The sequence below is a fragment of the Pelodiscus sinensis genome, chromosome 7 (assembly GCF_049634645.1).
Source record: "Pelodiscus sinensis isolate JC-2024 chromosome 7, ASM4963464v1, whole genome shotgun sequence".
In the NCBI taxonomy this organism is placed as follows: Eukaryota; Metazoa; Chordata; order Testudines; family Trionychidae; genus Pelodiscus; species Pelodiscus sinensis.
In genome coordinates, this window is record NC_134717.1 from 41,558,682 (window position 1) to 41,583,827 (window position 25,146).

At 42.5% G+C, this 25,146-nt stretch overlaps 1 protein-coding gene and 1 long non-coding RNA gene across 2 annotated transcripts in view; one reads left to right on the top strand and one right to left on the bottom strand.

Moving 5' to 3' along the window:
• Positions 1-24,620, bottom strand: part of LOC142830192 (uncharacterized) — a 52,447-nt gene extending 27,827 nt beyond the window's left edge. The window contains exons 1-2 of the long non-coding RNA XR_012905214.1: positions 24,480-24,620; positions 15,685-15,878 (exon numbers count right to left, since the gene is read on the bottom strand). This is a non-coding gene — a long non-coding RNA (uncharacterized LOC142830192). The remainder of the gene's footprint in view (positions 1-15,684; positions 15,879-24,479) is intronic.
• The window catches only part of METAP1D (methionyl aminopeptidase type 1D, mitochondrial), a 70,661-nt gene continuing 58,519 nt past the window's right edge, over positions 13,005-25,146 (top strand). Inside the window, exon 1 of the mRNA XM_075933629.1 lies at positions 13,005-13,582. Within this exon, the coding sequence (XP_075789744.1) occupies positions 13,543-13,582 (40 nt within the window). The 5' untranslated portion in view covers positions 13,005-13,542. The remainder of the gene's footprint in view (positions 13,583-25,146) is intronic.

The following is a 25,146-nucleotide window of genomic DNA, read 5'->3' on the forward strand; positions in this document are numbered from 1 at the left end:
GCCAAACACACAGTCAAATAAATGCTCACAGACAAACACTAATAGACAAATTACTAACAGACACTTTAATGACAAGCATTCTATAGAAAATTAGAAGGATTCTGAATGCACATTTCTATTTAAACAAATTTAATCTAAATTTTCCAGAATAAATTAAACCAAGAAGTTGTTCATCTTTTGAATTATTAAATATTAATGGAAACTTTTTGTTATATATTGAATAAGCATTAACAATTTATTTAAATGATTTTATTTTTTAACAATTCTCCATGTATTTCTTGTCTATTCTGGCTACAACCAAATTACTTGGTCACTTTAATGGAAGACCAAGTAAAACTTTAAAAAATCTCTCCTTGAAACAGGATTTAAAGGAGAGTTTGCAGCACTTGAAATACTATAATTGAACATTCAGGTTGGTACAGCATTGGTTAAGAAACTGAAGTTGTATATGATGTTCTTTGCTGTAGAAGCATCTAAGTGCTGCTTTCTGGTGTAGTCTTTAATCGCTACTAGACAATTTTTATGCACGTAGCAGTGCAAGTCTCTTGTTACCAGGACAAACTTCAATCTGAACAAATACTTTGAAGCAAAGGAGTAAAATAAAGCAAAAAAAATTGGAAAACTTGAAAAGTTGCCAAACTTCTTCCAGTTCAAAGTTGCAGTAACAGCGACTTGGCTTTAAATGTAGTTCTTTTCTGACCAGAAGCTATGTAAAAGCACCTTACTTAACATTATCTGCTCCTTGTATTTATTTAGCACCCCATCTGCTTGCAAATTTCTGTAAAAGGGCTTTTTAAATTACTTGTTATGCCTGCTAGTAATACAAGAGAGAACACCAGATATAGGAGAATAAAGTGGATTTTGACTCTTGCATCTTCAGTTAATGCAGTTCCAGTTGCTGGGTCAAATTTTTTTCTGTTGCATCTGTGCAGACCCACAGTAGTCCGTAGTATTGCACAGTCTTAATGGAACAGACTTTGAGTTTCACACTCCTATGCTAGTAGTGGTGTGTGAGAATGCTGCTAGACTGTCAGACCACAGGTTACGTGCAGTCACCTAAAAATTTTTTACTTGAAATGAAGCTAATATGTTCAAAACAGTAAAAATGTTGGCAAATTTTTGGACAGCTTTTTGTAAAACAAACAGAATATAATTTTCAGATTATATGGGTAGATTTAATGGCAACTGTGCATTTTTTAAATATTTTAAAAGCCTAGTTCCTCTGCCTACCTGAGCTATGCCAAGTTCAGAGTTCCATGTTTCCTCTGCAATAATGGAGGACAACATAAATGCCTAAAATAGAGCAGGAAAGAAGCTCTTTTTTAAGCACAATATAGTCCTTAAACACAAGAACTTCAGAGGACCAGGAGGAAACTAAAAACCACCTCCCAAAAACATTTAGATAATTTTATTCTACTTCTAGTGCCTGATCCTCCTATGATCAATTGTTCCTCTTTCATGAAGCTAAAAGAAAGCTGAAGATCTTGGGACAAGTCTAGTTGCTAGTCTTGGTCTCCAGGAAGGTGTTAAGATAAATACTATGCCTTTTACAGCTGTAACACGATGTTCCAGGTAACTGGTTACCACAGAACCTTAAGAATAACATTTTTTTTCCTGTGCACAATGTGTTGTTTACTAATTCAAACTTTAAAAAATACTTTTTTGTGAGTGCAAGTACAAAATCCTGTCGTACAGAGTGTGATTCTTCTGAGTCAGTGTTAACAATACCCACCCAAATCTGAAGAAGTTTGACAGATTAAGAATATGGAACAAAATCTGAGAAAATGTTCCAGTCCTGTGTCCCTGCAGATCTCCTTCCCATCTGATATTGCAGGCAAACTGCTAGTGGGGGAGACAATCCTTAAAAATCTCATTTAGCTTATTCTGCCCGCCTTCCCCCAGACCAATAAGTCTGTGAGAACCTGCCTATACTTAAAGGATGGGATACCCAAACCCTACAGTACCACAAAAGGGTACCTCTGTCTCTGAGTACAACTCTACTGCTCACAGCAGAGTCATCACTAACCACATTTAGAAGCTCATATTTATCTGGAATAAGGAACCTGGCCTCTGCAGAACACTAGTGCCTAGGAGCTTTTTGGGTGGTTGGTTGGTTGTCTTTTCAACTTCCCTTACTTTCTATGACTCCATCTCGAAGGGAAAATTAAATTCCTCTAGTGATTTTTAGCTATTCTGGTTTATAGGTGAACAACTTGCCTTTCTTCCCTCCCCCAAATACCCAATCCTATACCCCTGGGCTACGTCTAGACTACATCCCTTTTTCGGAAAAGGGATGTAAATTAGACGTATTCCAATTGCTAATGAAGCAGGGATTTAAATCTCCCGTGCTTCATTAGCATAAAAATGGCTGCCGCTTTTTTCCGGCACGGAGCTTTGTCGGAGAAAAGTGCCAGTCTAGACGCTGATCTTTCGAAAAATAACGCCTTTTCCGAAAGATCCCTTATCCCTCTTGAAATAAGGGATAAGGGATCTTTCAGAAAAGGTTTTATTTTTTTGAAACATCAGCATCTAGACTGGCGCTTTTCTCTGACAAAGCTCCGTGTCGGAAAAAAGCAGCAGCCATTTTTATGCTAATGAAGCGCGGGAGATTTAAATCCCCGCTTCATTAGCAATTGCGATACGTCTAATTTACATCCCTTTTCCGAAAAAGGGATGTAGTCTAGACGTAGCCCTGTAGTCTTTAGAGAAAGCAAAGACCCTCCAAATGTGAGTATCTGGTCATGAAACTGTGGCAGAGTAATTATTAGGAACTATGTTACTTTCTGTTGCCATCTATCCATTGTCTATCAAATGAGCTCGGTTTGACATAAAGAAAGGGTGGCAGAGGACTGTAGAACACCCAGGTACAAAAGAGCACAAGCTGAGATGAAGGGTGGTTTCTATTTTGGATGACTAGCCTAAGTGCATCAGCATTTTATATTGAATCCCAACAAACAGCTAAACCAAGAATGATGACGACACAACTGTCAACTTTTTTCACTTGTCCTAACAAGAGCAATACCAGCAATCAGGAGATTAGAAAAAGTACTGCGGTGGTTATTTAATGTATGTATGCAGAGTATATAGTTTCTAATATTCAGCTGAAGTATGGAATAAAGAAAGAGAAGAAAGGAGTTCAAAACATGTTCCTTTTTGCATCAGCTCTGGAAAGAAAGCTTTTGAAGTTTTAAGAGGCATGAGAGAAGGAAACTCTCCCACCTGCTTTGAGACTATGCTATGACATGAGTGGTACCTATCTGACATCTCTGATGAGGACACCACCTCTGGGTAAACAACAAATAATGAAAACCAAAAGAAATGCAACAGTGTCACTAGGAAATAGTTTCAGGAATGAAGAAAGAAATATGTCTGATGTGAAGGTAGAGGAGGAGGCATAAATCACTGTAGTAATATGAACAGAGGTTTGTGTAGCTGAATCTCTGCATCTAAAGCAAATTCCTAGGCAGGAGACTATGAAGACTATATATTTGAGTGCGTCTGTCTGTTCAGGAACTCATCCTAAATTGTAAGAGCTAGGACCACTGAGTTTGCTATGTTGCTTCCTCTTCTCCTAACTTAAAGCAAAGTCAGAGTTTGATTATGCCAGGAGAACCAGGAGCCCTGGGACAGTTTTCCATAACATGCAAAGGGAAGAGTGGTTCTGAGGGATGTGATATGAGAGTGGCTACTGAGAGCAGCAAGCTTACAGGGGAGATCTATCCCATTGGGGGCAGCCGTACCACCAAAGAAGTGGCCAGCAGGGCTGAGGCTCCACCATCTTGCCTGCGAGCACACCAGTAAGTAGCCCTGCTGCCCCAAAACCTTTGTTTCCCCTTGGCTGCAGCTCTCCCCTTCCCCAACAGGCTGCAGGATGCAGTCAGCCCCCCAAGCCTTGCTCCTCCCCTGACAGGTGGCAGGATACGTAGGGAGCCACTGGTGACTGGGCCCAGCACTGGATCCTCATCGTCCCTTGCAGACTGCCTGCAGGCTCTGTGGTAGGGGGAGGCTGGAGGCCCAGATTAGGCCCGAGAGTCTCCCTTTCCCCCACACCCATGGGCAGCCTACAAATTGCAGGGGGGGCTGAAGGCTAGGGATGGGCCTTGGAGCCTTACTCCCCCCAGAAATGCTGCATGGGGGAAATAGGGAGGGGGTTGAGTTTGGGGACAGCCCAGGATCCTCGCCCCACCAACAGCCTGTAGGTCATGTGGTGGGAGGGCCCTGGAGATCTGGATTAACCCCCAGATCCTGCCCCCTACCAACAACCTACAGGCAGAAGGTCAGGAGGCCACTGCAGGTTGGGGGCAGCCCCCATAGCCTGTCTTCTCCCCCTCCCTCCTGCAGACAGGCTGGAGGTCTGATGGAGTCTGGGGCTAGGCCTTGGACCCTTGCCCCTCCACCCCTGGACAGGATGCAGGCTATGGGGTGCACACTGGAAGCTGGGGCCAGCCCTCCAATCTTTGTCACCACCCCCAAGTCAAGTTGCAGGCAAGGCCAACCCATTCAGCTCCAGCCCTGCAGGAGGAGCCACCAGTTGGAGAGTGCAGCTCTGGCTACCACAACAGCACCACCCTCGCTGCCCAGCTGGTCTTGGTAAACACAGACACACCTTTGCTGCCCCCCCATGGGTCCCCTGCACTGAATCCTGCACCTCCCACTTCATGCTCTCACTCCTGCATCCCCAGCCTGCTCCTGACACACAACCCCCTGCTCTGACCCCCCCCCCCTTCCACTCTCCTGCCCTATACTATCATGTATATAAAACAGGCACATTTTCCCTTTCATTTACAAGAACAATCTTTTGTCAATCTAACAATTGAAGTACTGTCACTGCCTGTGAGTACACCTTTCAAACAGCTCATTGAGGACATGTGCTCTGATCTGCATACTAGCTTACAGAATGGAAAAGCAACTCATTTTAGCCAAGGTTTGTTGAGCGCTCAGAACAGTAGGTAAGTAATTAGAAAGCATGTTTGTAAGTACATATATGCAAAAATGTAGATGTGACTTATCTTGTTCATTGCAGAGGCTGAAACTTACACTGGAATGAGATTTAGCAAGGTCCTGGATCAGTGCCAAAATCACTGCTAGTATAAGGGCCCACCAGCAATTTGAAACTGAACCTTTCTATCACAGCTAGTAAAGAACACTAGTTGGTAAAGTTCAGAATTTCAGCTTTTCTAGGTAAACAGCATTTGTTTCTTACCCTGAATAATTATGCAATACCAAACATTAAAATGGACTAAGCATAAGTTGTATGAAGCATGGTAGCCATGTTCATCCCCAGACAGTAGACACACAAGGTGGGAGAGGTAATATTGTTTATTGCAGCGGTTTTCAAACAGTGGGTCACAATGTCAGGCACTGGGTCTTGTTGCTGCAGGGCAGGGGTGGGCAATAATTTTTGACGGGGGCCCACTCCTAGATTTGGGCTGCACACTGCTCCATGTGGCTCCGCTCCAGGCATGAGGGAGGGGGAGGGAAAAGGCTTCCTACACTACAAATTCTATTGGCTGGAAATTGAGAGATTAGCCAATGGGAGCTAAGAGATTTCCTGGGGGGTGGGTACAGCAGGAGAAGTCTCCCGCCTCCCTCCCCAGCCCTCTGGAATGGAGAACAATTGGCTTTTTAAAGTGTGAGCTGTTCTCTGCCTAAAGGTTCAGGTGAGGCAGCAGTGGGCTGGATCTGGTGGCTTGTTGGGCCGGATCCAGCCTGCTGGCAGCTTCTTGCCCACCCCTGCTGCAGGGTGATCAGTGGGGATGCTAAGGTAGGCTGCCTTCCTGTCCTGGCACTGCGCTACACCCCAGAAGTGGCCAGAAGCAGGCTCGGCTTCTTGGTGAGATTGGAGGGGCAAAGGGAGAAGAGCATACAGGACTCCATGCACTGCTCCTGCCCTGAGCTGTAGCTCTGCATTCCCATTGACTAGATTGGGGTGCAGCATGGCCCACGTTTCTAGGACAGGCAGGAAGCCTGCCCTAGCAACCCCATTGAACTGCTGATTGGGAGCTGCTGGAGGTTAGTCCTCCTGACCTATCCCCAAAGCTGAAGCTTTCAGCCCCACCCCAAAGTCCACACTTTAGTCAAATTACGTTTGGTAGCAGGCATTAACAATTTTCTTCAACTGGGTCAGGAGAAAAAAAGTTTGAAGACTACTGGTTTATTGGGTCAACTTCTGTTGGTGAGAGAGACAAGCTTTTGAGCTTATACAGAGCTCTGCTTCAGGTCTGGGAAATGTACTCAGAATGTCAGAAATAAATACAGGAAGACCTGGTTTCCACTCTTAACTCTGCCTATAAATTGAGGGCAAGATATATCTTTCTGATGATTTCTTCATTTGAAAGAAGGTGATGATGCCTACCCCTCTTTGAAAATACTTGGAGATCTATGAAAGAAAAGTGCTAGCTAAATTCTATGCTGTATATTTTAAAATTCTACCTTTTTTCCCTTTATTAGTTCCGGTGTGATTTCAGCACTGTGTCAAACTGCTAGAGTTGAAATACATGGTTGTGAGCTGACCACTGGAAAGCTTTGAACTGAGAATTTCAAACCTCAAAATACCGTAAAATCTCAAGTATAACGTGTACCTATGTATAATGGGCACCCTGACTTTAGAATCTTAGCATAATGAAAAAAACTGAACTCCTATGTATAATGCGCACCCCATTGTACAGGAGAACGGGAGGTAACCTGTTTCTGAAGTCCAGAATTTCTTGGTCTCTACTAACCTGGAACACAACATTTGGTTATCCTTAAACCAGATCTGAAGCTACAAGGAAACACGAGTGCAGCCCGGGGAGCCAGCGGCGGAGTTTGAAACCTGCCCCCTGCCTTCCTGAATAGCTGCCCGCACGCTGCGTTGAGCTCATGCCTGCCGTGGGACCCCCGGGCTCATCCTGAAGGAGCACTGGGCAGGCAGCGAGCCAGGGCGCTCGCTGCAGCCTGGAAGTGCAGCTGGCTCCTCGCCTTGTCCAGGAGCCTGGCAGGGCAGTGGCTCCCGCGCCACACTGCAGCCAGAAAGTTTCTGTATGGAGGGGAGGAGTTTAAAACTTTAAAAATAGCTCTTATGTATAATGCGCACCCCAGCTTTGACCCTAAAAAACCAGCGGGGGGAAGTGCACATTATACTCGAGATTTTATGGTATTCTCTTATGCTATTGATTTGTAAGACACTGGTCACTAAGATTTTGTTGGATTTTAAGTGGGGCAAAAAAGATAGCATGATAAAATATTAAAATCTGATAACTCTACACTGGCTAGGAACACAGGCAGACAATACAAGTGTTTTCTGGACCAGTAAGTTATTCCAAGCACTGGTCCTAGACCAGTGACCAGGAAAGAAAAAGACTTAAGTACTTAATTTTCATTTATCCAGATGTTGAGTTTATACCAGCTGTTAACCAGAGAATTGGCTCTTATTGGGCTCATGCAGCCAAAAATCTCAGGATATAGTTGAAAATGGAAGACTAATTATTCAAAGTAACTCCATTCATCTGATTAAGTGGATTGTGCCCACAAAAGCTCATGATACCATCTACATTTTTTATAGTCTCTGGTGTGCTACATGACTATTTGGGGTTTTTTGGGGGGGTTTCCAGTTACAGACTAAAACAGCTACCCCTCTGAAAATATGCAAAGCAGTATTAGCATAATACTAATAATTAATATTAATAATATATTAATATTGCTTTGAATAGCTTTCAAGATGCTATCCATTACCACACTTGTTTGATTTCAAGTCTTAAATTTGAGGCAAAGCTGAAGGAGTAGGAATTAGCGATGTAAGTGATTAGTTGACTATCCGATAAGCATATCCACTAGTGACTCAACTAGTTGCTTTCCCCTGCTTTTGCTGACTTTATCAGAGAGAGGGAGCAGAAGCCAGTGCTGAAGGGAGATGGCCTAAAAGCCCGTTCCACCCCTCTCTTCACACCATCTCCGCAGGGGAGGCAGAGGTGTAACGGGGGATTAGGCATGAGCCGGGAATCAGCTGATTCCTGGGTTGTGCCTGGTGTCTTCCCCTTTCCCCCCAGCTGTGCTTCAGCCTTTTAAATGTATTAAGAGACTCTGGGGCCAGGGAACTAACCCTGCTGGAGGTCTGCAGTTTCCCCCCTATCAACTAATTGACTAGTTGATGGAAATTCTGTCGATTAGCTGATTAAATGCCATTTAACATTCCTAGTAGGAATGCTATTTTCTTTTCACCACCAAAACCCTTCACAATGAAAGAGGGAAAATACAGTGGAGAGCCAATATAAATAACTATGTGCACACAAACTACCTATTTAATAAATGTCTATCATGGGGTCCATTGAACCTTCCTTTGAAGCATCTGGCACTGGCTCTTGTCAGAAACAAGATATTGGACTATCAGCCCCACTTGGAAGGATTTGATTTTATTGGTATATGTTGGTAAATATAGATTTCATTATGTACACTCAAACCAATAAATTATTTTATCAATGATATTTTACAGATGAGCAAAGTAAGAAGAATGATGCTTAAGAACTTAGGGGGGTTGATTTAAGGATATTAATTCTGTATATTTTGATAGGTGATGTTGAAACCCCTGATAATTTCATGCAACTATGAAAATTTAAATCAATAAACTTTGAAAAAATGCTTAATCAGAATTGAATTCTGCTAAGCCTAACTATCAGCATTTATACGGTTTCTCTTCAGCCCCCTCACTAGCCCCATATAACTAGAAAGATCATTGATCAGATCTATTATGACAGTTCTCAGGTTTCCAAGTTAAAAATATTTAAATCGCCAGCTCAGAGAAACAGATCTGAAATGGCAGAAAATTTCCTCCCTTCACCCCTTGCAAAATATTGCAAGCTAATAGAAAAATGTTGATTTATAGTACAGAAGCTCAGTTCATCTGGAAGATCCCTTTAAAAGAATTATTGTGGCAGGTGACTACATACAGAAACAGTTGATCTCATATGTGCCTCAGTGTTCTGTCTTGTTCATTGTGAAAGCTCAGGGTGACAGCAGAGCAGGGCTGCATGCTGTCTGTTCCTGCAGCAGCTGCAGCTTTTCTTCCCTTAGCGATCAGAGAAAAAGTAATGGTGTTAACATGCCTCAAATAAGAAGAATGTGCTCTAGTTAGGGCTGTTCTGAGTAAATCAGAGTGAACATAAATGAATTCTAGTTCAATAGGAAGGGGGGAAGGCTCAGCATCTGCCTTCTTGTTTCTAAATGCATTATAATGAAGGAGATGCTCCATGTTTAATATCATTTATTTTTGAAGATGCTCATCTTCTTCTCTACATAGTTTTTGCTTATCTTTTGAAATAAAGCACTTTTATGGTTTTCATGTATCCTGCTTAGTTTATCTATTTCACATAACGAATGTATCTTAATCTGAAACATGTTAGGTAAGTGAAAGGGCTGTAGGGAAAATATTTGTTTTATGTCATGTAGAAATGTATTGTAATCTTTGTCTATTTTATTTGTTTGGTTTATTACTCATTTGGAAATAATTTTTGTTAGGCTTGGCAGGTCATCTTGAAAATATAATTTTAAAATTATGCTGTTGAGATCTTAATACCAAATGCCAATTAAGATAAAAATAATTTTATATACTGATACCTCATGTTGTGCTGCCATAGCTGCATTCTCTCCTTGCCATGTGCATATGACTTTCATTTGATGTTAACACAGATAACAAACATATGCATTAAGACAAAATAGTTCCCTACTCCCCCATCACCCTCTCCAGTGGTCATTGACCAATTTAGTCTGTTTTGAAAATGCTCCTCTCCCCGAAATATTTTCAGTTCCTTGGAGAAACACTCCTTCCACAGCAAGTAGTAGACTAATAATTTCAAAGACTGAGTGAGTTGTGAATAAAGCTATATCTAAGACTAGAGTAACAAAATCAAAGTTTTGCATGGGCGAGGAGGGTTACTAGTAGTACCTGAACACAGTAGGATGCAAATCCTTATGTTCACTGTGCTTAGATTTAGTGGGCACTTGCTGACTACAACTAGATTTCCACTCTACCAGAATCAGTCTAAAAGTTGTAACGTACTTAAATCTGGCTATTTTATAAGTGCTTTCTTATTGTATAGCAAAAATGTCCATCTAAGCACAAATTTAAGAGTACTATAATGAGCTCTTAGTTGGGCTTCCTTGGAAACTGATCCAGTGGTTGTAACAGTTGCTCACTCGTTCTTTAGGATAATAGAAAAGAAGTTGGCCATTCCAGCCTTCTGATTCACATTTGGCTTTCCCTACAAAAATGAAACAATTCAGTCTTAGCGGTAGTACATAACTTCATATACTAATTCTATAATCAGCCCTATATTGACAAGGTAATTGCAATGGTGGCAAGGCAGTTCTGACATACGTGGAATCCTTGGATTCCCTCGGTCCCTCTCAGCTGGGTTTCAGGCTCTTAGAGATCAAGCTAACCTCTGTTATTGGTCTGCTAGCAACTGACAGCAGTCAGAAGTTACAGTTAAATCTTTGATAACTTTCATTTGTGTAAGTGCGGAAGGGGCCAGAAATCTCCAACTTATGTCCTTGGCCCACATTTACGGCGGCTCACAGCACCTACCATAAATGTGGGCTTCAGTTACGACGCCCCCGACTTGCAATGCTTCCTCCAGAACCAATCATGTCGCAAGTCGGGGGCCACCTGTAGTGTTTCTTCCCACTAGAGAAAATCCAGAGAATAGTGATAGCTAATTACCATCATACAGACACACATCCTACCTCAAGGATTACATAGGAACGTAGGGACATCAGAGTGGGTCATCTGGTCCAGTTCTCTGTTATTGCAGACACCACAACTATGGAATGCTACTCTCAGGCTATGTCTAGATTGCAGGCTTCTTTCGGAAGAAGCTTTTCCGGAAGAGATCTTCTGAAAAACTTCTTCCGAAAGAGAGCATCTACACAGCAAAAGCGCATGGAAAAAGCAATCTGCTTCTTTGACAGATAGCATCCACACTGAATGGACGCTATCTCACATGTAAGTTGTGATTACTATGGGTGGAATGGCCACCTGTGCTTTTTCCTCTTCTTTCGAAAGAACTCCCTCTTCCCCGTCCACACATGCCTTTTTCCGAAAGAGCCCTTTCAGAAAAAGGCTTCTTCCTCATAGAAAGAAGTTTACCAATGCTGGAAAACGGCCGTTTTTCTGACAAAACCCTGCAGTGTAGACATACCCTTAGACTTTGTGAAGTTCTATAGTTCTGGCATGCAGCCCTTCCCCCATTTCAACATGTATGTAAGATACTTTGGGCTGGGTGACCATTGTGTAGATTACATACAGCTCTAAATCTCTTTAAATGAAACAAAAAGATGACATGTCTGATTTCCCAGTGCCCTCCCAAGATGAAGGAAGTGTGTGTGTGTATATATATATATATATATATATATATATATAAATAATATATATGAATGAAAGTAAGCAGGCTGAAACTCAATTCAGTGGAAAAGAGATCATGCTGTTTAGCTGGAGGAACAACCATATGGAGATGCTGCATTCTGCCCCTATAAATAGGGAAATGCCCTGAATCCAACTAGGCAGCAATGAGTAGAGGTGCCATTTTTCGTGTCTTTTTACTTTGGATCTTGCCACTTTCATCTCCATATTGGATTATTATAGTACTACCCTTGAAGACAAGTCAAAGGCTACAAGTGACACAGAATGTAGTAGCTAATCTAATTAGTGCATCTTGGTGTAAGGAGTGGATTGGCTTACTTGCTCATATCTTGGGGACAATACTGGGTACCACTAGTACTTTTTAAAGAACTGTATGGCTTGTGTATGATCAACTGATACACTTTTTAGCTAACTGTGCTTATACAGGAACATGTAGGGGATTGATTGCATAGTTTCAAATAGGAGGCCCTCAATCTCTGAAGTTTCCCCCTCACTGGTTCAGTAGGTAGTCTATACTCCAGAGTGCAGTGAAATTTCTTTTATTTTTCTGTTTGTGGGTTGGAGGCTGAATGCATTGATGATATCTCTCTTATTTGGGACGTATTTCTAGTTAAATATTTTTTTTAAAATCTGTACACACATCCAGAGACAGTAAGTACAAAGTCAGGAAATAAATACAAATTCTTTAATCATCTATTCTCATCTGATGGAAGTTTGCACAAGTCAAACTTCCTGCACTGTTTCATCTGACTTTAAGACATAATGCAAGTTTGGGGATTTTTTCTCCCTTTTAGCCTATTTATTTCACTTCTAAATGTTGGATTCACTTCCTTTGCTTTTGTGCCTGCTATGCTATGTTCTTGATCCCCATTCCTCTTAATTGAGTATTTGATCTCTTTGTGCTTAATGTTTTCCTGGCAGCTATTAGGTTCATCCTCTATAAGCAGCAGGTTTGTTCTTTCTAGATATGTAAGTTTTACAGCATGATGTTTGGCTTTGTTGTAGTAAGTGTATGTAGATAAAGTACCTAGCTGGACAAGAATTTTTTAGTTTTAGGCATTTTTTTCATGATTCTGCATGGATTAAGCATAGGTTATGTGGTAAATATTACTTTGGCTTCAGCAAAGATGTTTCCCCCATGTGTCTGTCTCTGCTTCATATCCAGGGTTTGTTTTAGCCTATTCTTTCTTGATACAATTGTGTGAGAGAGAACACACTAGACATCATTATACATCATTTCTAGTACTGCACCAGGCTGTAGTATGGCCACAGTTTACCTGCTGACTGACTCACTGGTTAAAAATTAGGAGAATTGTTTGTTTTTGAATTTTGTTTGTTTTCTACTTCTCACCACTGTCCTTCAAAGCCGTGACATAAGAGAGATGCTCATGACTGGACTAGTAAAGTGGCCTACTTCCCCCAGCTTACTCCAGCATCCCTAATCAAGCTAACTTTGCTCCAAGCAAAGATTCGGAGAGATTTAAAGTCGAGCACTGGAACCGTGCAGCAAACCTTTCCCGTTTAGATCAGCTTTAGAAGAAACCCTCCCCCAGTGCTCCCAGCTTGCCACGCTGTGAGCTCGCCGCCTCCTGGCTCTGTCCAGGAGAGAAGTTTCCGCTTTCTGGGTGGGGCTCTGAGGTCTGCTCCTGGCAAGCTACCAGGAGGGCCTTGCATGCCTGTGGACACCGCTGTAACGGGCCCTACAGCGGCCAGGAACTAGAAGCCCCCCGGACTCGACTCTCGTCTGCGAGCCTGGCAGGCAGCGGGTGGGCTCAGTGCTAGGGTTGCCAAGTATCCCGGACGGACGGGACGACACTTGCGGCCGGTCCGGGAGAGTTGGCAAGTGACAGGACTGGGCGCTTTGCCCTGCAGCGCGAGGCCTGGGCCAGGGAGGCGGGGGGGGGGCAGCGCCTCGGACGAGGGAGCCGGGCGCTCCAGGCCGGCGGGGCTCAGGTCAAGAAAGCCGCGTCCTACTCCGAGCCCCCACCCCGCAGCGCCGCGCTAGGTGGGAGGTTGGCGCTGCAAGCGCGCGGCCCGGGCCCTACCCGCGGCCACGCCAGAGGGCGGAGCGCGCGTGCGTGCCCCTCCCGCCGGCACCACCTGCCCGCCGGGGCCGTGCTCACGTGACCACGGCCCATCTGTCCAAGATGGCGGCGCCCAGGGCGGTCAGCACGCTGGCGAGCGCAGGTGGGTGAGTTCCCTGCTCTGTGCCCGGCCGGCGGGAGGAGCGTGGCGGCTAATGAACGCGTGGGGGCAGGGACTGAGTGAGTGTGGCAGGGAAGGTAGCGCGCGGGAACGTTTCCTTGCAAAGCCCATTGACTTGTCTTTCCCCGGAGGCGGCAGCGCTACCGAAACCCCGCTCGGCAAAATCCTGCGCCCCTACAAGCGCCAGTCCCCTCCCCACAGACAGACCGACTGACCGTAACAACCTTTTAGCAAGATGCTCTTCTCTCGCAGCTCCCCCTGCCCGCGAGACGCTAACACCTACTGCAGCATCCCCAGCATGGGAAGGTGTAAGGCACAGTGATATCACTGATCCCTGGGAGAGAGAGGGTAACAGACACTGTCATTTTCCTGTTTTAAAATTGTCGAGATATAACGTAACTCAGCTTCTTCCTTGTTCTGTTTCTTGATGGAGAGACTGTGTTTCACATCCTTGAGCAATGTATCATAGACAAGATTTCAATGGCTGGACTGTCCTACACCATTGTAGTTAATGCCAAAAGTAAGTTTAACTCGGGTGGGCAATCATTTTTGAAGGGGGAGCCACTTCGAAATTTTTTGAAGTGGTCGCAGGGGCCTTTAAATAGTAGGAATTGAAATGGCTCCCGCCTCCCCTGGAAGCATTAGCAGGGGAGCTAGATCTGTGAGCCCTTTCACCTCCTGCTATTTAAAGGGCTCACAGGTCTCTGCTAGCATGTTGCCTGACAGCCATGGGGAAAGCGCAAGTTCTTTAAATAGAAGCAGTTGAAAGGACTCACGTGACCCTGGCTCCCAGGCAACACACTAGAGGCTTGGAAGCTGTGAGCCCTTTCAACTGTTTCTATTTAAAGGGCAAGAAACAGCTGACAGAGCTAGTAACTCCCATGCCTCTAGCGTGTTGCCTGAGAGCCAAGGTTGCGCAAGGCTTTTCAACTGCTTCTGTTTAAAGAGTTCACACCTTCCTGGCAGCTGGAGCCCTTTAAATAAAATAGTTGAAAGAGCTCTCATGGTCTGGCTCTCAGGCAATGCTTTATGGCCCGGGGCCAGGAACTGCCATGCAGGGTGGATAAAAAAAGCTAGGCAGGCTGGATCTGGCCCACTGACAGATTGTTGCCCACCCCTGGTTTAACTGAAGAATGGTAAAAATTGGCCCAAACATGAGAACCTTGTGTTACTTTCCTCTATTACTCCATGCTAGTTGAGCCCAAAAAAATGTTGTTTGAGTTTCTAGAGTAGACAAGGCTTTTTATAGATTCCCACATACAAAGAGTAAAATCCTACCTGTGCACATCTAGAGAGTATAACATACAAAGGCAAATAGTCTTTTTTCAGAATCTTTTCAAGGGAAGGAACTCTGTTCCTGTCCCTGCAGGGAGAGATTCATTCCTTCTTGCAAGAGAAAATTACACAGATATAGCAAACTTGCCATTCCCAAATGAGTGGAGGACACAGAGCTATCCACCCCAAGATATTGCCACACACATAACATAAACAAACCTATTACCACAGAAAGTCCCAGTTTACCCCAGCATAATTTTCATTAAAATTCTTCTTTTGCTATAGCTGCATCACCTGTATTAGAACTAGTAACTTTGAGAGCTGTAGTATAAAATGGCAGCTTTTCTATTAGGTATGATCTGTGTTTATTAAACCAGCTCTGAGCAGGATTAGACGATGCAGTCTTAAAATCATGAGAGGCCCAAAGTACTTCTGACTGCATAATATAAACAGGATAATTATTTTGCTCTATAATTTTAGCTGTTGTTTGTATAAGCAGTAGATTCAATATGCTGACAGATGTGTGCATGCATTCCAGCTACCAGTTATCCCTTTAAGAAAAGTCCAATCTCGCAAACCCTCGTGTTTAGGCCTCACTCCCCACCTTTTTCTACACTGCCACCTATTTGTAGAATATGCTCCACTAATTTATTTGCCAGTCACCACTCTCCCCTTCAAATCCTTCCTAAAATCACCCCTTCCACCATGTAGTTCACAAAAGTGAGTCTGCTAAGTCATTGTATTTTATTTATGTAGGATATTGATTAAAAACTATTTTTTAAAATTGTTCAGATATGCTGTGCACTTACCTTTGCTGAGAAACTGTATAATCTTATTGCTGTGGTTTCTAGGGTTTTTCCCCTCTCTTTTTCAGCCTGGCTCCACTTAGTTTTATTGTCACATGATATAAGATTGAATGCTGTTTCAAGCATGCCATGCTTTTGGGGGTTACATATTAATAGTCCCATCAAAGTACATGTTTGAATAAAATTGGTCTCTAAATCTGTAAGGAGAGAGAAATAATGGTCTTTCATGAAGGAAAAAAATACATTGATGTTCTGGAAAAGTCGGTTAATCTATTAGAACAACAGAGCATAAACTAGCAATATTAAAACAATTAACTGAGACATTAAATTAAATTTCGCATGCGTCTACTGTAAGGTTAGAACTAATACATACAGGCTACATCTAGACTGGCATGATTTTCCGCAAATGCTTTTAACGGAAAAAATTTTCCGCTAAAAGCATTTGCGGAAAAGAGCGTCTAGATTGGCACAGATGCTTTTCCGCAAAAGCACTTTTTGCGGAAAAGCGTCCATGCCAATCTAGACGTGGTTTTGCGCAAGAAAGCCCTGTGCGCCATTTATACCGCGTTGTCTACACTGGCCCTCTTGCGCAAAAGTATTTGTGCAAGAGGGCTTTTGCCCGAATGGGAGCAGCATAGCATTTCTGCAAGAACACTGACAATCTTACATGAGATCGTCAGTGTTCTTGCAGAAATTCAAGCGGCCAGTGTAGACAGCTGGCAAGTTTTTCCACAAAAGCAGCTGCTTTTGCGGAAAAACTTGCCAGTCTAGATGCAGCCACAATGTTAGAGCATAAAGTTAGATCTAATACATACAAAAGTTTTGTTTTGAGCCTATTCAGCAGTTTGGGGACAGGCTTTCAGCATGAAAATATAAAAACATATATAATCCTGAACTTTGAAGGGCAGAATATCAGTTTCTTCAGTGATGAATGTTTATATCAGTAAGGAAATTTTAGTTGGATTCTATAACTGAGCTCAAGTCCACAAAAATCCATACATTGTCCTTCAGATTCAACTCTTCTAGTTATTTATTTTTTATTCCTGGCAGCTGCTGGATCTTCCCTCTGTCATTCACATCCATTATTTTCCCTGAAGTATGCAGTAGCACTACTTAGTGTATAAAGAATCATTTTCTGGCCCGAGTTTCAAGTTAATTAAGTTTTAGTTTAACAGCTTAGCAGGCTTTACCCTATCCCTTTTTTTCTAAAATTCAGAAGCTTCAAAACCTAGCATGGTTTTCCAGGGGTTCTAATTTATCATGTTTTGCTTTCAGTGCTTGTTTCACCTATTCTGCTTTTGCAGCTGGGACCTCAGCAACCATTGTGCTCTTGCTCACATGTGTAACTAAAATCTAAAATATGAAATTAAATCACTACTTTAGCCAAACAGTCTCTACCTAAATGCCGGGTTCAAATATACTTGAAAAATACTTGTGCTCTTGCACTTTCTTTCTCTATATGGGTGCAAATTTGTGTCTGTTATCCATTTTATTGTCCCAAATTGTTTTTATTTTGTTACAGTATCAAATCTTCTCCCAGGTCAAACCATCTAGTTTCCTTCCTAGTTCTGCTCTATCAGAAATGTGTAAAGCAAAACCACCCAACAGTTTATGTAGGGCTGATTTTCCCTGAATTCCACCGCACAGTTTAACTTAATTTGCATATACATATTGAACCTCTCTAGTCTGGCACCCTCTGAACCTGACTGGTACTAAATCAGAGAATTTTCAGGACCATAGGAGGTCAATATTGTCTAGCAGCATTACCAAGACTTCCACTGCTTACTGGGTTCTTAGAAGACATTTAGGGGTAAATTAGAGCTAAATAACAGCACAGAACATTGAGAGTCAGGACTGATGGCTATAAACAGGGCTTGACAAACTGCTGTTTCTATTCGCCCTTGGCGAGTAGATTTCAGCCAGTTGCTCCGTGCCCCTCATTCACCGGCGCTGCGCACATGCGCAGTACCAGTGTGGCACATGCACAGTGCGGGGCTGGCGAGTAGCGCTCGCCACAGTTTGTCGATCCCTGGCTATAAACATTTTATGGGACTGTGGGAAATGTGGCCACACCCATTTTAAGTGGATACTGGTTTAACTAAAATCATGCCACACCATAGATATTGCTAGACTAGAGAAGTTCAACCTGTATTAAGACTGTTGAGCTTAGGGAATCCATTCCACCTAAATTGAAAATTACCTTGTTTTTGTAAGATACACCTTACTGATATCTTTTCATGGATTTTTAATATTCTGAAACTATGAAAAAGGAGTGTTTACAGCAGTATATCTGAAAATCTTGGGTATTGAGAATTTGAATGCTGATTAAATTCCCTCCACAAGTTATCAAAATAAATTGATTGAGGAGCATCCTTTTTTAACTTTAGAAAATTGTGAATTTTTATGAAAAAGTTGAATTATTGTGATAGATATGCTTGTGGAAAAATAAGCTCTTTTACATTCTAACGTTTAATGATACTGTAAATTGATTCAAATAGCACCTGCTTTTCTGTCTACAGAATTGCATTTTAAAACTTATAAAACCTGTTTTAAACTTCTGTGCAGTGAGAACTTGTTTACAGTGGCATGACTGGCCTGCACAACTGCAGGTGGGGGGAAAACTGCATTAAATGTACACTTTTGAAAATTAAGTAATAGCCAAAATATTGGAAAATCATAATATGGCACACTGAGCATTCAAATTATGTATTTATACACAAATATGGATTATTTAATGTTACATTGACTTCTGAGTGATTTAATTACACAGTGACAGTTTTCAAGTACTCAAAATAATTGCTAATAACAAATAAAAATCAAGGAAATACACCTGTGCCAAATGGCAAACACAACCTTAAAAGGTCTGAGACAACCATCTTCATGTGCAAGCATATTTACAATTGCAAAACTGTAAATGGTTTTATAGTAGAAATTCCCCATCCTGTTGCAAATGGACCTAAATCTCCAAAATAATTCTAGAAATATGTTAGGAATGAATCATAAGTCCAAAAACAAATGACAATAATCATGACTTATACTATACAAAGGAACAGGATTTTGACCTACAGGAAAGTAACTCTTTCTAAGAAGATTCCGTTTATAAAATGGGTCTCTTACTCCTTATCTTAGATCACCATAAGTACTCATGCTGATGACATATGTTGTTTCTCTGTCCCTAATGAATCAGTGCTCTAAAATAGTCATGCTGCTGCTAATTATGGGCCAGGCTTTCAAAGTTAGGTAAATGCAGCTATATACACAAACTATACACAAACCTGACGAACAGGTTGTGTTCCAAAAGTTTGTAGACAGTTGTTTGTAACTCAAAATGCATTTTCCCATTGAAACAATGTTAAAAATGGCAGTTAGGTTCCCAGGCTAGTGCAAAAAGCCTATGTAAATGATAAGGTAGATGAAATACTGTATCTTTGCAATGGAAAATAGTATAAATAATTTTTTTTAATTTAATCTGGAATGCTGCTGCTAGAGGAAAGGCAGGTTTAATTAGAGGATGAGGTAGGTGGAGATTCTGAAGGATACTTCTGGGCATTCCTCAGCTGCCTTCCTCCCCGCCATTCCCTCTGGTCTCTGCACTGGCTCCTGCAGCCTGCCCTATCATCCAGTTGCCTCCCACATGGGTTTAGTGTGTCTCCATTCCCTCCCTTCCTTTTCTCACCGCAGACTGTGCCTATCCCCTGCTCATCAGCAGGCAGCAAGCAGTGTGAGCATGGGCTGGAGGATTCTGGAGGAGCAGCGTGTGGCTGTGCAGCCGACAGCTGGAGATTAGCAGTGGTTTCCCCTTCAAAGAACTGTGCTTCTCTAGCTGCTGGCTGTGTAACTGTCCCCTGCTCCTCAGGAGTCCATTGGCCAGCACTCGTGCTGTCGTCACCTCCTGTGCCTTTTGCCTGATCCCCTGAAGCTGCAGGTGAGCTTTCATTTGTGTGTGCATATGTTCTTAAGTCAGTATTTGTGACTTGGGTAGTGCCTGTACATGCATTTAAGACATGTACACAATCACCCAGTGTACATGCACAGACTGTATATTTGCTTATGCACTTAGCCAGATAAGGAATTGTCATCAAGCCTGATAAGTGAGCCCTTGACAAAAAAATAGGCAGAGAATTTTTAAAGTTCCCAGGGCTTTACAAGGGGTAGTGGTGGACAGCTGTTTATCTGGTGACAAAGCAACAGATGTACTGACCACAGTGGTTACCTAGGCACTGTGGGATATCCTGCAAAGGCTGCTTAGTAAACAGTTGAAACATGTCTTCACTTGAACATCACTATGAAAGCATCACTGGTAAGAGCTGTACACCTTTCATGTAGGGGCTTTGTTTTTATGTTGAAACACTGCAAAAAGTCATTGGTAAGTGTAGACTCTCCCACAGGGAAAAAAGGGACTTTTTCAACTTTAAGTGACATGGCCTTAATGGCAAGAGTCAAATGATACAAACCTGTTCTGGAGGGAAGACAAATGATATGTATTGATAACTACTGTTGAAAAAAACTAAAATAGTTAGACATCTAAGAATGAAACGTCTTTAAGTTCTATATCCCAGGAATTGGCTAGAAGCAGTGAAAAGCTGGTAATCTGTCACATTTCAAGGCAACTGCACTTGTATTTTCTGTCAGAAGTCCAACAAGAGCACCCACTCTCTGGTTTTCAGCTCCCCGGGCCTTGCCTTTTTTGGGTGGGAAACCAGCATCTCACTCCCTTCTGAGTGAGTAGATCCAGGCTGCACAATTCTCTGCCCACAGACAATTATTCCCAGCACAGACAGGTTGCTAAGGACACCTGCTGACTTTCTCTTCAGAGACGGTTAACAGGTGTAATTGCTACAGTTATGAGTTACCACACAGCACATTGAGTGCAAATCTACTTTTTTCTTAAGGTAAAAATCATTACAGAGGAAATACAGTGAAAACAATAAGAAGCCTTTACATGCATGCTAGTAAGCATCACGCTAACCAATGCTGGCAGGAGCAGTCCTTCAGCCCTCCACTCACGTGGATTCCCTGTGGTTACAAATTCAAAATGGCTTCAGCTCATAACAGGCACCCAGTTTTATGAGGCTTCAATAGGCCCAGTCCTTCCAATCCTTCCCAAAGGAGCAATGTCCTTTTTTGACCAGGGGTCATGTCAATTTGCTGGATCAAATAGAAGGCCCTGAACCATTTTAAAACCAGACTGTTTATCCAGTAACCATTTCTTTGTCTGTTGATCCCTGAAATAGTATTAGCACACCTTTCTAGGGAGGTTGCTTCTCTGGAGATCTTACAACCTAAGTGAATTTGCCTAATCACTCTTCTCCTCTGTTTACCCTTCTCAGGGAAATATATACAAATCTATAATAACACGTACACAAATACATTTTTTAATAAAGTGTACCCCACAGTATCGACCTGAAACCATTAAAGTTTAACTTAATTAGGTAAATTTTATTTTAATTCCATAAGGTTTGTTTGGGATATTACAGGATATGGTCAGTAAGTCAGTCTCCTCTTTCCAAAAGGATAAAATTCTGGTTTTGGCCCACATAGATCTTGTGTTTGGCCTGTTTGAATCAGGGTCTGAATGGCCCTGGGCTGAATATTACCTATCTCATGCCCAAACCTACAGTAATTTTAGAAGGAAATCTCACTTCTGACGGGAAGTTTGTGTGTGAGAGAGAGAGAGAACATTTTATTGGGCACTTTTCATTGACACAAGACAAAACTTCTGCTCTGAAAATGTCAAGCTTTGAAAGTATTTCTGGTATCATTTTTTGAATCCTAGCCAACATGGATTGGTTTAAATCACCAGTTATAATAATTATTTAAATCAGCAAGCAGGAAACCTTGATTTAAATTTCAGTTTAAATCTTATTTTATATTTGTACGTTTTACTTATTTTCATAAAGAAAAGTAGATTCTTACTAGTTTATTTACCACTAAAACATTGATTTACAACACCCCTTATATTTTCCAATGTAGTGTGGAAGGTTACTGCTATGGTGTTCTGTGTTTGTTTTTTATTTTATTTTATTTTATACTGAAGCAGGGTCTTTCAGCGTATTTGAGTGTCCTTGTTTGAACAGTGTTTTAAGAGTGTTAAAGTGTGTATCCTGGACATTCTTTTTGGAATATATTCTGAGATATCTGAGAGCTGGGCTGTACATAACAGATTTCTTGGTATGCTTTGGTGTGGTTACCGGATATGTGAAGATAAGTGTCATGATCCATAGGTTTCTTTTGTACAAAAGCTGTTAACAGTGTCTAGGAGGGGTGTAAAATTCATTCAAAAAATTAACTGGTTAAATTATATAATTGTAATCATTTAACTGGTTAACTGTTCAGCTGTGTTGTGGGCAGCCTACTGTAGGCAGGGAGCTGCTTCAGCCATCCAGGTTACTACTGTGCTGAGGGCAGGGATGCTACTCTGGCCTTCTGGCCCTCTGGTTAACCAGTTACCAGGTAAACATGCCTGTAAAGCTAATGCTTACTCATTAATGGTTAACCTTTTACATCCGTAATGTTCAGGAAATTGGTGTTTAGGACTGTCTAGAAGAGCATGTGTTGGTTGGTTAAATTGTGGTGGAAATATATGCAGAAGTATAAGTTGTCCAGAAAATATCATTGATGTGATTGGTTTCATGATGCATTTGTTCAGAAACTCTTCTTTAAGGTGGCATATTGGGAACTCTTCCTAGTACTTATGCCTGCTTTTTGGTTGGGACAAAATGCATGTTTTTTAATGTAAAATTTTTGTGTGTGAGGATGAAATGGATGAGTTTGGTGATATGTTTGGAGTGGATATCGGAATGTTATCCTTGGTCTTGGAGATATTGGTGGCAGGCAGTGATGCCATCAGGGTGAGGGATGCTGGTATGTAGAGAGGCGATATGCATGTTGACAACTGGGATGACTACATCAGCAAGACCAACGTACAGCTTTCTGACACCACCTACTAAAAAGAAGTTTAAAAAGTCCCTATACCACGCTTTACCCAAGCATTTAAGGATATCATCAGATCCTTTCCCAAACAACTCCAAGAGAAATTCTACAAACTCATCCCACATGAACCTCCTTCAGAGATCTTCTGCAATGCTGTGATGATCAGTACCCCACAACACATCTTTCAAGATCCATGGGTCCTTCAACATGTGAAGTAACTCCCCCCCCCCCCCCCCAAAAATGATAAAAGGCAAAAATCCCACATCATCCCTGGGTGGACATTTTTCACAAAACAGTCACTCTATATCTGACTACTTAGTCCTTTTCCTGGGACCAGAGGCATGCACTATACCAGGAGTACTCAACTTTGGAAGCCCTGGGGGCCATAATGATACTCACAGCACATTCCGAGGGCCACAACTTAATTGTGGTTGCATATACATGCAAATATATATGCAAATAGCTTATTTCACACTGACGGGGAGTATAAATACAAAGCACTTCCCACAGTGCCCCAGTGCTCCCAGCATCTCCTCCCTGGGAGCTAGAAACACCGACACTCTATTCTGTCTGTTCAAGCCAGCCAGTCCGCTTTTGTCTCTCAATGCTCACCCCACCTGGGAGACGCCTCGCCGTTGTGAAGCATGTACCCAGCGGAGGCCATGTTCAAAGAATCCCACCCATGGGCTGCATGTTGAGCCCTGTGTAAACCCAAACTGCACTGCGGGCTACAAGCAAATGGGCCGTGTGTTGAGTTGCCCTGTGCTAGAGGGAATAAACTGGGGCCTAGACCCTCAAATCAGTATGTGAGCTAGAGAACTCTTTTGCGTGGGGGGCCATTTAATGAATTTTGGTATGTGGCCATAGGCTGGCTCCACCCCAGAAGGAGCAAGGCTGGGAACTACCCTCCTCATACCCCCCGAGTTGTCTGGAGCCAGAAGCTTTGAATTAAAAACACATCAAAGGGCTTATAGCTCCCAGCCCTGCCACTACCATGTTGCCAGGCAGCTGCTTGGGGTTGCTGCCGCTATTTAAAGGGCTCACAGCTCTAGCCCCTTCCTGAGCCATTTAAATAGGATCCTGCTGCCTGAGCCACTACCTGGAAATTTGGTGGCATGGGCAGCAGGATATAAATAGAAAGTGGCCAGATGCAGTCCACATGCTGGATCAAAGTATTAGGCTGGCTGGATCCGGCCCCCAGGCTGAATCTTGCCCAGCCCTGCCATAGAGCCTTCCAGGCTGGAGATTTGAATTTCTAATGGAAAAAATGAGGGGAGGGAATTGATTTAATAATAATAATAAACTGGTCTTCAGGATACACTATAAAGAAAAATAATAATAATAGCCTCTTTATCTCCCTTTCCCCTTCTCCTCCCCCTGCCTTTTCCTCCCTATCAGAGGCTTTTGTTTAATTTCTCTGAAGCAACTGAGGCTTGTTTGATGTCAGGGCCTGATGCTATAACAAAATATTCCTGTAAATTCTGCTATGCTCACCACATATTTGTCTTCATTTAGATGAAGAACATTTGAGGGTATTTTGCAGTGCTAGTACTTATAGATCAAATTCTTGTATGCAAGAAAAAAGTAGGGATATGAAAGGTTAACCACTTACCCGGTAAGCATTATTAGCCTTACCGGTATGTTTCCCAGGAAACCATTAACTGGTGGGCAGGCCTCCCCACCAGTGGGACTCCACCCCTCCATGGTTACTGATTAAACAGATCATTTAAGCGGTTAACTTTTTTAATGGGTATTTGCATCCCTAGAAAAAAGATCGTATACTCTACTTAAATTACCATATATTGTGAAGATACATTATGAAATACTAAAGATAGAGCATATATAAAATGCTTAGATATGGTCACCTCTAATAATAGAATTACAGTTGGAAAACAGATGGATTTCTTCAGGTTGCCCATATGTGGTAGAAGATGAATATTTGGTGTATCTCTTTGTGTCCATCCATCTGTGAGTCTGTTTAAGAACGCCTAAAGGGTAAGAGGTAGGCCCACCAGTCTTGGCATGCAGTAGGCATATTAAAAATCTGTCATTTTCACATCTATGTAATTGTTACATTTTTAGCGATTGCATGGTTACTCGGCTACCGCGGGCTGGCAGCCAGTGCGCTCTTGGCTGGCCCCTCTTCTGGGGAGCTGCCTGCCACTCTCCACGGCTGCCTCTGAGCCAGCCCGACAGTCAAAGTTTTAAATGTAGAGTGTGCAGGGGAAGGCGGTTGTTGCAGTTAACTGGAATTGTAAGCAATCACTTATCGGTTACCCGGGTAACCACTAACATCCCTCCTACACAGCTTCCTCTTATCATAACTTAAAGTAAGGTCTGTGTTTGGTTGTGCCAGGACAATAGGATGTACGTGGAATGTAATTGTTTCTCATCAAACAGAAAGGGAAGGCTGTGATGGCAGGGACAGTTACGCTCCCAAATGACTACAGGGTGGCAGTAAGCTCCCCAGTCCTGGAGAGCAGATGGTAGCTGGGCAACCCCCTTCCTCCCTTGCCCTGACTCCTGCATTCA